We start from the raw sequence: 12612 nt of genomic DNA, 5'->3' as shown, positions 1-12612 counted from the left end.
TTTCTCTCCAGTACTTTCTAATTTTTGGGCATTCCCACCAGATATGTGCCGCACTCCCTTGCTGTCCACACCCTCTCCAGCACGTCCCGAGTTGCTCTTTCTGGTATCTCCTCATCATGTCTGGTGTCCTATATCACCTAGCAAGACTTTTGTAATAAATTTCTATTGTATTAAGATTTTTAGATGTCCCGTGTGTTAGGTGCAAGATTTTTTCTGTATTCTGTTTCTCCCCTCGTGGCCCTATTTCTTCTTTCCATTTTTATATATATATATATAGGTACCTTCGTCTCATCCACTTCTCCCAGCATCTTATATATCTGTGAGATATTTACTCTTATTATTTTCCCCTCACACATCCGCTCTAAGACGTTAAGATCTTCTCCACTTCTCAATGGTTGTGGCAATGATGAGACAAAATGTCTGAGCTGGAGGTACCTCCATCCATCTATATCCATATACTCCTGTAGTTTTTCTAACGTGTTTATTTTACACTGTGCTTTTTAACCACTTGCCGCCTGCCATATAGCAAAATGACGGTGGCAAAGTGGTTTTAATATCCTGACCGGGCGTCATATGACGTGATCAGGATATTAAGCCACTGCGCGCCCCCCGGGGGCGCGCATCGCGGCGATCGTTATTGTGGTGTGTCAGTCTGACACCCCGCAACTACGATCTTGGTAAAGAGTCTCTGACGGAGACTCTTTACCATGTGATCAGCCGTGTCCAATCACGGCTGATCACAGTGTAAATAGGAAGAGCCGGTGATCGGCTTTTCCTCACTCGTGTGTGTCAGACGCGAGTGGAGGAGAGCCGATTGGCTTCTCCTCTTACAGGGGGGTTCTGTGCTGATCAATTATCAGCACAGCCCCCCCCCCCCCCCCCCCGAGGATGCCCTCACAGGACCACCAGGGATGCCACCAGACCACCAGGGATTCCCAGCACCAGGTATGCCCCCTAGACCACCAGGGATGCCAGTCAGTGCCCACAATGGATGCCAATCAATGCCCATAATGGATGCCAATCAGTGCTCACAATGGGCATCACTGATTGCCATGCATTATTGTTTGGAACTGATTGGCATCCATCCCTACAATACTGTACACTACAATGCCCATCTGTGCTGCCTATCAGTGCCCATCCGTGCTGCCTATCAGTGCCCATCCTTGCTGCCTATCAGTGCCCATCCATGCCACCTATCACTGCCCATCCATGCCGCTTATCAGTGCCCATCTATGCCGCCTATGAGTGCCCATCCATGCCGCCTATCAGTGCCCATCCATGCTGCCTATCAGTGCCCATCCATGCTGCCTATCAGTGCTGCCTATCCATACCACCTATCCATGCCACCCATCCATGCCAATCTGTGTCACCTATCCATGACAATCTGTGCCACCTATCAGTGTCGCATATCAGTGCCATCTATCAGTGCCGCCTATCAGTACCACATCATTGGTGCCCATCAGTGCCGTCTTATCAGTGCCGGTCACTGCGGCCCCGTCAGTGCCCATCAGTGAAGGAGAAAACGTACTTATTTACAAAGTTTTGTAACTGAAACAAAAAAAAATGTTTTTTTCAAAATTTTCGGCGTTTATTTATTTGTTTAGCAGAAAATAAAAATCCCGGAGGTGATCAAATACCAAAAGAAAGCTCTATTTATGGGAACAAAGTGATAAAAATTTAGCTTGGGTACAGTGTAGCATGACTGCGCAATTGTCATTCAAAGTGCGACAGAGCTGAAAGCTCAAAATTGGTCTGGGCAGGAAGGTGTATAAGTGCCCTGTATTGAAGTGGTTAACCTACTATAAGGTACTAGGATCTCCATCTTTTTTTTGGGGGGGGGGGGGGTTCAACCTTTTTAAGTATAGGATGTGTTTGCGCCTCCATGCATCATCATATCCTGAGGGTCCTTCAGACTGTGGCAGAACCACATCTAAGCCCACTGAACCTGCTAAAAATCATTGGAGGCTTGCCCTCATCTCTGGAGGTGAAGCGGTAGTCTACCAGCATTTATTCAAACCTAAAAAAGAGACATCTTGGCTGTTTCTTTCATTCTGCCTTCTAGCGAGATGGACAATGAACCTTATTGCTGTCCTATATTCTATTCTTTGCTCATCTTTGTCTCTATGCACTGCTTTTGGGAAGTAAGATGGTGTTTCACGAATACCTTATTTTCGCAATTGGCCTTATTGTTATAATTTGAGTTAATCTTCTTTACTCTCAGGAGAGAATACAAGGACTTTCCAAATACTACTTTAACTTTACTCTAAGTCTTTTTAAGGCTGTATATCCCCTCAAACCCATGGTGCATTGATCAATATATGCAGTAGCCAGGCTCCCACAAGGTTCCCAATTTCTCTACTATTTGTCTGCTTTCATAGTTAGGCTTTTCCCTAGTCTCCTATAGACCTGTCACTAGATTTCTGATTTAGGAAATGTTCTCACCTTAGTAAATGCAGCGTGACAGGTTATACTCACCTTTTGTTCACGTGTATCCATATCATTTTTACATTACAAACAGAAAATGTATATATTTTTAGAGTGTTTTGTGGTGCTAACTTATTGGGCCCTTTGTCATTCCCTGAACAATCCCAGGGTGCCGTGGAGACTTGCTACCATAGGACTCATGAGCCTGAATTCTTGCATCAAATGCTTGACTGCTACTGCTCACAGTATTCCCTATGGCTGATTGTTATAATTTTTTTTCCCCAATATGTATTAATGTGAAATACAATTTGAATTAAGTCAATTGACAAAAACTATGACAAAAATTAATTCCAATTTTCATGAACAAACTAAAACAGAACAAAAATGTGAGGGAGGGACATTTACCCACCTGAACTTCTGCTTTCCTTGGAGCTCCACCTGTCTGTTAACGCCCCAGCCCTCTGACAAGCTGTATTGGCCAAGAGACGCAGGTTTACTCTGTCTGCCTGGCTGCTGCCTGGGAGTTCTGCAACAATGCATTGCAAACCACGTGGTGAGTGTCTTCCCTCCCAGCAAGGTAGCAGTGTGTAGCACTGTTTAAAATAACAGCCTCCCCAGACCAGTTCTCTGCTCTGTGCACTCCCTCGCTCTCATTTACTTCCCCATCCCCACTACATGTTATTATATTTTTTACTCCAGAAGTATATAATGAGTTTGGAAATTATAGATAAATGCTTAAATAATGCATTACAATTAAACGAAAACCGCTATTATTACTAGGATTTTAGTCTAATAAAATGTACTAGAGATTTATGTTGACTAAAATACGACTAAAACTAAAACAATTCAGGTGACTAAAATACAAATAAAACTAAAATTACATTTTAGTCAAAAGACTATAACAAACAAAATCAAAAATTGATGGCAAAATTAACTCTGGTCTCTGGCCCGTGAGAGGGGAGAGAGAGAACCAGTGCTGCTGGAGATGGGACAGTGCTGGATCGATACAGGCCTTGATATGTACAGTTTTACTAACACTTCAGAGTTGCAAAACTTTGTCCTGGCATTAAGATTTGTTCTACCCCCTGTTGTGAAGGGGTTAAAGGCATGTTGGAAAAAAAATGTAAGCATAGTTCCTGTACTGTTGCTTTTCGAGGGGAAGGGGGTGTTACCTATAATGTAGTGTGCATACCAGTAATATGCTGCATGCATCTGACCACATAGTATAGTTGCATTTCCTATGTAAATTGGTTACTTTTTTTCATTTTAGAGTTGAAACCATGCTCTTCGTCACCATGTCTAAATGGAGGGACGTGTGAGGATACTGTTGATACGTACCGGTGTGTGTGTCATCAAAGGTTTACGGGGCAACACTGTGAAGCAGGTCAGAATGGGAGGAATATTTTATTATTTAGGCTGGTCACGACCTACAAATATTATACTTAGGTTGCTCAGTGGGCAGAGTGTCATTATTTTTATTGGTGCCAGTTGGGCCAAGTTCACAAATAGCCTCTGAGGTGAGGGAAGAGAGTGGAGAAAAGACTGTTACATAGTGCCAGCTTCTCTTCACAGGAACAAATACTGTTGGATCAGATTGACCTACTCAGTAAACTGTATGGCTTGAGGTACACCCAATTACATAGGCTCTGCAGACTGTCATCACATCTTTGTTGGTTTCCTTGACCCAAGAATGATAGGTGGTGATAGGGCTACTTGAGTCAGTTGTATCACTTTTGTACCCAGATTCCCCACAAAAATAATGGAATCTGATAAGTTGTGGGCAACATATGCACTTATAGATATGATATGACAATAACCTGATCTAGGTGTTTCTGGCCATAGTAGGCAACAGACTAATGTCTTTCGGCACCATGAGACCCCTCTAGCTGGTTAAACATAAGGGTAATGACTAGTGGTATAGATTTGAAATAATTATGTGATCACTATTCTTTTTACTGAGGTAAACTCGTACTAAAGCCCCATACACACTATCAGATTTTCTGCTGATTTTTTCCTTCAGATTTACCAAAACCATATAATATAAGGTCAAACCTTAGGTGTTTCAATTTGTATGCAATCAGGCAGGCCCTTCCACTACATGGTTTTGGTAAAGCTGAAGACAAAAATCAGCAGAAAATCTGATAGTGGGTATGGGGCTTAAGAGTGTTTGTCCTATCCTCCCTTTTTCCTGCTCCATAATCATGCATCTTCAACGTGACAGGTAGCTAAAATACAAGTCTATTGGCAGTCCATTGCCTCCACATATATCTATGGCCAGCTTTAGTGTACCAGATTTCCCCATATCAATAACTACAGTTAAATAATTCATATAATGTTCAATTACTGAATTATTTACCTGAATTTATTTAAACCTTGATGTTGCTGTCAGTTCATTTATTTGTGCTTAAAACAAAAGATTTACTGTAGTTTACCATAACATGTAACATGTACATTTTTAAACATATAAAACTCATGCATACCCTTTGCTATAGGAAATTAACAGAAAATGGCAAAAGTTAATAGTGGTGTTCTATCAAGCAGGTTGAATTTCAACTATCATACAAAATATTTTGTAAAGCTGGTCTGATTTTGATTCTGAAAATTTACCAACAACTGCCTATTTACCTGAACAGTCCATTGTAAATATATACAGTTGGTAGACCATCATACTGCAGCTACTGGTACATTTTGGGGACCAGACTATGTTTAAAATGATCCTCTCAGGTCCACAGCGAAGAGGAATTAAAAAATGTCAACCACCCAAGTCAATGTATACCTTGCATAAGTAATAATAAGTAATACTTACCCGAGCCCCATCGCGATACAGTGATGTGCATGAGCACTGCGGCTCTCCCTCCTCTTTAGCTAACACAGCAGCAGGAGCCTTTGGTTCCTGCTGCTGTCAGTCACAGCCAGTGAGCCAATGAGAAGAGAGCTGGGGGCAGGGCCGAGCCATGCTCTGTGTGTGAATAGACAATGTCTATTCACAAGAGCACACCTCAAAAGTGAGTATGCTTGAGTGCCCCATAGCAATAGGCTTGCTATTGAGGGCACGGGGGGGGGGGGGCAGGACCACCAGCAGGGGGCCCAAAAAGATATCTGGGCTGCCCTGTGCAGAACCATTACCCTGGTCAGGAAGAGGGTAAAATCTTCTGGGCCTGAATCGGTTAAAAACAGAGTTTGTTACATGCATTTGCAAGTGTATGTGGAAGCAACACTGCCTCTCCAAGGCACCTCTGTAAAGTGTGGACCCCAACTCTAGTCTAACAGAGCTTCTATCTAGGGACATAGTGGTGGCCCGTGCATTGTGGGTGCACGGGCACCGCCCCCCCCAACACCTCCGTCACCCTCCCTATTTATGTGCCCAGCCCCTTTCAGGACGCTGGACGCATGAAATACTATGGTGGGGATAGGCAGGGGGTGTGTATTTTGAAGCACGTGATCAGAGCCAGAGCCTCTAATAGGCTTCAAAATAGGGTGGGCTCAGGGAGCAGAGCACAGCGTCCCGATCCCCACCCTGTTCTGTGACATAGCAAATACATTTTTGCTATTTTCACATTAACGTTCTTCGCTGCCAATCAGGAGGCAGGTCAGTGAGACCTGTCTCCCGATTGGCCAAAGCATTAGGCAATCCCATTGGATGCCTAACGCTTTGGCGGAAGAGGAGACACAGTGGAGGAAGCCTGAGGACTGGAGCCGAGTGGACACAGGAGTCGTCGCCTCCTGCCACCGCCTCCAGCAGACCGGCCCACCTGTGGGGAGTTGGTTAAAGTGTCAGCCAGGGGACACGCCTGGCTGCATATGATGGGCACAGTGGCTGTATTTTGATGGGCACAGTGGCTTCATTTGATGGGCACAGTGGCTGCAATTGATGGCACAGTGGCTGCACATGATGGGCACAGTTGCTTTATTTGGTGGGCACAGTGGCTGCATATGATGGGCACAGGGGCTGCATTTGATGGCAAAGTGGCTGTATTTGGTGGGCACAGTGGCTGCATATGATGGGCACAGTGACTGCATATGAAGGCACAGTGACTGCATTTGATGGGCATGGTGGCTGCATTTGATGGGCACGGTGGCTGCATTTGATGGGCACGGTGGCTGCATTTGATGGGCACAGTGGCTGCATTTGATGGGCACAGTGGCTGCAATTTATGGCACAGTGACTGCATTTGATGTGCAACGTGGCTGCATTTGATGGGCAATGAGGCTGAATTTGATAGGCACAGTGAGGCTGCAATTGATGGTGCAATTAATGTTTTTTTTAAGTAATTTTCAAAAAATTTCAGTTGGTTTGCACCCCCCACCCCCGAAATTTTGAGCATCAGCCACCACTGGTGGTACATGTATAACAATTAATACATTGGGGGTTGTTATGCTTTGGATATAGCCCATTTCTGATTAAAGGTGCAGGAAACCCACAAAAAGCCCTGCCCAGCTCAAATGACAGCTGTTTTTTGCTGACTAGCAGGTAAGTGTGCTTGGACACGTTTTATATTGTATTGTTCTCTGTTGAGGGGGGTAGAATCAAACATCAACAGTAAACAAGATATTTTATATGGTAATTTAACAGCCATTGTGAAATTCTATGTGGTTTGTTTATTTTATATTTGTCTCCAGTATTTATTAGATTCTCTCATTCCATTCCAAGTTAGTCATGTTCATAGTTAAGAAAAATAATGCTTACAATATTATAGGGTTTTTCCAGCTTTATATTACTTTTACCTTGTATGTGCCTTGTGGCAGCTTGTGACAAATCCATTGGTTTACCTGTCTGGGTTCCTGCTGTTGTTTTTTTAATATAAACTAGACAGAAACCTTTATTCATATCAAGTGTTTTAATTGGAGCCAATGTTCTTTAACCTGTGTCATATCCAAGGGCAAGGAATACAGACTTGGATGATATTTGTTTAGTTAAGCAATGTGACTAATGTCTTCTACTGATACATGTTACATTCTTTATGAAATGAAAAGATGTGTCAGACTGATCTTTTTTTGGCTATCTAGGATGCATGGCATTCTACTATGCCATACTACACTATATACGTGTTTGTATAAAATTGTGGCTGTATATACCTTATTTCAGTGTTTCTGGACAGTCACATGACCTCTGGCTACTCTCCTCCCCCAATCTAAGAGTTACAGTGGAAGGGGCCGAGATCCCCCTCTAACATCAGCTGGGAGGTCACAAGACTGATGTGCTATTCGCTCAGCCCCTTCTGCTGTAGCCCTTAGATTGAGGAAGGAGAGTGGCTAGAGGTCATGTGACTGCCTAGAAACTAACTAAAATAAGGTATTTACAGGCACAATTTTATACAAACATGTATACAGTGTAGTATGGCTTAGCAGAACAGAGGGGCTGGTAGTAATCTTTATTTAACTTTACTGCCAGCTACTAATAGCGGCAGGAGGGGAGGGGGGCGGAAAAGATTGTCTCAGATACAAAGGAGCTAACAGGCAGGGAGGGAGGGGGAGACAGGAGAGCAACAGGTGACAGAGGCACGTAACCTGACCACGGTATCATGAATCAGCAGCCATGATTACTGTGGTCAGCACACTAAGGGGGACACAGGAACAGGCATGATCAACCAGTTTTTTACAACTCAGAAAGGGACAAATTAAACAGCACAAACACTGTGCTTTTTTTTTTTTTAATCTTTATTTAAATTCATACAAACAGTATAAAACATAATATGCATATATATGCACCCTACTCCCCCCCCCCCCCCTCCTATAGCCCTACTACCTCATCATATTTCTTTGTTAATTTAAACAATTGCCATTGTTCCCATTTCTTTCGGAATTTCTTTTTCCCACTCTCCTCGCCCTCTTCCCATCCCTCCATTCTACACATATCCTCTACTTTTCCTATCCATTCCTTCAATTTTGGGGCTTCCACCTGTCTCCAATTTTTTGGTATCAAGCTCTTTGTTACGTTTATTAAATTTCCTATGAGGCCTTCTTTATACTTTTGAGTTGGGGTGTCTGTACCATGAAAGAGACATGTCCATGGGTTTTCTAGTACCTGAGTTCCTGTTATTGTTTTTATTAAAGTTAGTATTTCTCTCCAGTACTTTCTAATTTTTGGGCATTCCCACCAGATATGTGCCGCACTCCCTTGCTGTCCACACCCTCTCCAGCACGTCCCGAGTTGCTCTTTCTGGTATCTCCTCATCATGTCTGGTGTCCTATATCACCTAGCAAGACTTTTGTAATAAATTTCTATTGTATTAAGATTTTTAGATGTCCCGTGTGTTAGGTGCAAGATTTTTTCTGTATTCTGTTTCTCCCCTCGTGGCCCTATTTCTTCTTCCCATTTTTATATATATATATATATAGGTACCTTCGTCTCATCCACTTCTCCCAGCATCTTATATATCTGTGAGATATTTACTCTTATTATTTTCCCCTCACACATCCGCTCTAAGACGTTAAGATCTTCTCCACTTCTCAATGGTTGTGGCAATGATGAGACAAAATGTCTGAGCTGGAGGTACCTCCATCCATCTATATCCATATACTCCTGTAGTGTTTCTAACGTGTTTATTTTACACTGTGCTTTTTAACCACTTGCCGCCTGCCATATAGCAAAATGACGGTGGCAAAGTGGTTTTAATATCCTGACCGGGCGTCATATGACGTGATCAGGATATTAAGCCACTGCGCGCCCCCCGAGGATGCCCTCACTGGACCACCAGGAATGCCCCCTAGACCACCAGGGATGCCAGTCAGTGCCCACAATGGATGCCAATCAATGCCCATAATGGATGCCAATCAGTGCCCACAATGGGCATCACTGATTGCCATGCATTATTGTTTGGCACTGATTGGCATCCATCCCTACAATACTGTACACTACAATGCCCATCTGTGCTGCCTATCAGTGCCCATCTGCGCCGCCTATCAGTGCCCATCCGTGCCGCCTATCAGTGCCCATCCTTGCCGCCTATCAGTGCCCATCCATGCCACCTATCAGTGCCCATCCATGCCATTTATCAGTGCCCATCTATGCCGCCTATGAGTGCCCATCCATGCCGCCTATCAGTGCCCATCCATGCTGCCTATCAGTGCCCATCCATGCTGCCTATCAGTGCCCATCCATGCTGCCTATCAGTGCCGCCTATCCATACCACCTATCCATGCCACCCATCCATGACAATCTGTGCCACCTATCAGTGTCTATCTGTGTCGCATATCAGTGCCGCCTATCAGTACCACATCATTGATGCCCATCAGTGCCGTCTTATCAGTGCCGGTCACTGCGGCCCCGTCAGTGCCCATCAGTGAAGGAGAAAACGTACTTATTTACAAAGTTGAACTGAAACAAAAAAAAATGTTTTTTTCAAAATTTTCGGCCTTTTTTTATTTGTTTAGCAGAAAATAAAAATCCCAGAGGTGATCAAATACCACCAAAAGAAAGCTCTATTTATGGGAACAAAGTGATAAAAATTTAGCTTGGGTACAGTGTAGCATGACTGCGCAATTGTCATTCAAAGTGCGACAGAGCTGAAAGCTCAAAATTCGTCTGGGCAGGAAGGTGTATAAGTGCCCTGTATTGAAGTGGTTAACCTACTATAAGGTACTAGGATCTCCATCTTTTTTTTGGGGGGGGGGGGGTTCAACCTTTTTAAGTATAGGATGTGTTTGCGCCTCCATGCATCATCATATCCTGAGGGTCCTTCAGACTGTGGCAGAACCACATCTAAGCCCACTGAACCTGCTAAAAATCATTGGAGGCTTGCCCTCATCTCTGGAGGTGAAGCGGTAGTCTACCAGCATTTATTCAAACCTAAAAAAGAGACATCTTGGCTGTTTCTTTCATTCTGCTTTCTAGCGAGATGGACAATGAACCTTATTGCTGTCCTATATTCTATTCTTTGCTCATCTTTGTCTCTATGCACTGCTTTTGGGAAGTAAGATGGTGTTTCACGAATACCTTATTTTCGCAATTGGCCTTATTGTTATAATTTGAGTTAATCTTCTTTACTCTCAGGAGAGAATACAAGGACTTTCCAAATACTACTACAAGTCTTTTTAAGGCTGTATATCCCCTCAAACCCATGGTGCATTGATCAATATATGCAGTAGCCAGGCTCCCACAAGGTTCCCAATTTCTCTACTATTTGTCTGCTTTCATAGTAAGGCCGCGTACACACGCGCGGACTGTTGGCCCAACCTTGTCCGCTGAACAGTGTTTGGGCGGACAGTCCGCTCGTGTGTGGGCTTTCAGCGGACAGTTTCAGCGGACAGTTGGACGGACAAGGTTTTACGGAAATTCCGAAAAACTGTCCGCTGAAACCTTGTTTCAACGAACAGTCCGCCCGTGTGTAGGCTTGTTCGTCAAACAAAGTTCCGCGCATGCTCAGAAAGGATTTTCAAGCCGAAAGTTATAATGCAGTGTATAGGACGTCGTATTTTGCGTCCCGTCGTACGTGCCGTTCACGTCATCGCGCACGGTTTCAGCAAACTGTTCGTTCGTCGTGTGTGGCCATGTCCGTCCATGCTAAGTTTGAGCGGACTGTTCGCTCAAACTGTTGGACGGACAAAGTTGGGCCAACAGTCCGCGCGTGTGTACGCGGCCTTAGGCTTTTCCCTAGTCTCCTATAGACCTGTCACTAGATTTCTGATTTAGGAAATGTTCTCACCTTAGTAAATGCAGCGTGACAGGTTATACTCACCTTTTGTTCACGTGTATCCATATCATTTTTACATTACAAACAGAAAATGTATATATTTTTAGAGTGTTTTGTGGTGCTAACTTATTGGGCCCGTTGTCATTCCCTGAACAATCCCAGGGTGCCGTGGAGACTTGCTACCATAGGACTCATGAGCCTGAATTCTTGCATCAAATGCTTGACTGCTACTGCTCACAGTATTCCCTATGGCTGATTGTTATAATTTTTTTTCCCCAATATGTATTAATGTGAAATACAATTTGAATTAAGTCAATTGACAAAAACTATGACAAAAATTAATTCCAATTTTCATGAACAAACTAAAACAGAACAAAAATGTGAGGGAGGGACATTTACCCACCTGAACTTCTGCTTTCCTTGGAGCTCCACCTGTCTGTTAACGCCCCAGCCCTCTGACAAGCTGTATTGGCCAAGAGACGCAGCTTTACTCTGTCTGCCTGGCTGCTGCCTGGGAGTTCCGCAACAATGCATTGCAAACCACGTGGTGAGTGTCTTCCCTCCCAGCAAGGTAGCAGTGTGTAGCACTGTTTAAAATAACAGCCTCCCCAGACCAGTTCTCTGCTCTGTGCACTCCCTCGCTCTCATTTACTTCCCCATCCCCACTACATGTTATTATATTTTTTACTCCAGAAGTATATAATGAGTTTGGAAATTATAGATAAATGCTTAAATAATGCATTACAATTAAACGAAAACCGCTATTATTACTAGGATTTTAGTCTAATAAAATGTACTAGAGATTTATGTTGACTAAAATACGACTAAAACTAAAACAATTCAGGTGACTAAAATACAAATAAAACTAAAATTACATTTTAGTCAAAAGACTATAACAAACAAAATCAAAAATTGATGGCAAAATTAACTCTGATCTCTGGCCCGTGAGAGGGGAGAGAGAGAACCAGTGCTGCTGGAGACGGGACAGTGCTGGATCAATACAGGCCACAGGTAAGCATTTAGGGAGGGAAATGGTAGGAACAACTAGTGGAAGGTTTTTTACCTTAATGCAGGTAATGCATTAAGGTAAAAAAACTTTGGCTTTATAACCACTTTAACTGTTTAAGTCACTTGACCCTTCTTGTGTTTTCTATGAGCCCGTTGATGCTATTTTAGCAAGTTTGTTGCCCACCACTTGATTTATTGCTTGGAGTTGTCCCATGGTCTATAGGTCGAAACCGTTCTCCGGTACTGTGTGATAAAGATAATAAAAATGTTGACGTACCTGTAAATTCCATATCTTGAATTACAGTAATTTAAATTTTTTGCTTGCATGTGATTGGATGATGTAAGTCGGCAGAGCTTTACCTCATTTACTAAGATAAGGGAAATTTCCCTTGCAAAATGAACAACCTATGTGCTTTTAGTAAGTGAACCCCTTTGAGACACTGACCTAGAATAAGTATGCAGATTAAGACTTCTGATTTTTGTTTGCCATCTCTGGCCATATGCCTGTTCTAGATCAGTTATTTATGAAGGACTGAAGCTAGACAGC

The 12612-nt window shown here is 43.3% G+C and overlaps 1 protein-coding gene across 9 annotated transcripts in view; it reads left to right on the top strand.

The window, feature by feature from the left end:
- The window catches only part of SNED1 (sushi, nidogen and EGF like domains 1), a 287199-nt gene that overhangs the window by 142982 nt on the left and 131605 nt on the right, over positions 1-12612 (top strand). For 8 of the 9 annotated variants that reach the window (XM_077488457.1, XM_077488453.1, XM_077488455.1 and 5 more), the window contains one exon: positions 3695-3808. The exons of the other annotated variant lie outside the window; for it this stretch is intronic. In XM_077488457.1, coding sequence (XP_077344583.1) covers positions 3695-3808 — 114 coding nt within the window. The remainder of the gene's footprint in view (positions 1-3694; positions 3809-12612) is intronic. 9 annotated transcript variants of the gene reach the window in all.

Source organism: Lithobates pipiens, unplaced genomic scaffold, assembly GCF_037356315.1.
Source record: "Lithobates pipiens isolate NorthernLeopardFrog02 unplaced genomic scaffold, aLitPip1_a1.2 Scaffold_18, whole genome shotgun sequence".
Taxonomy (NCBI): domain Eukaryota; kingdom Metazoa; phylum Chordata; class Amphibia; order Anura; family Ranidae; genus Lithobates; species Lithobates pipiens.
Note: the sequence above shows the minus strand (reverse complement) of the source record. Positions and strands in the feature narration are given on the sequence as shown.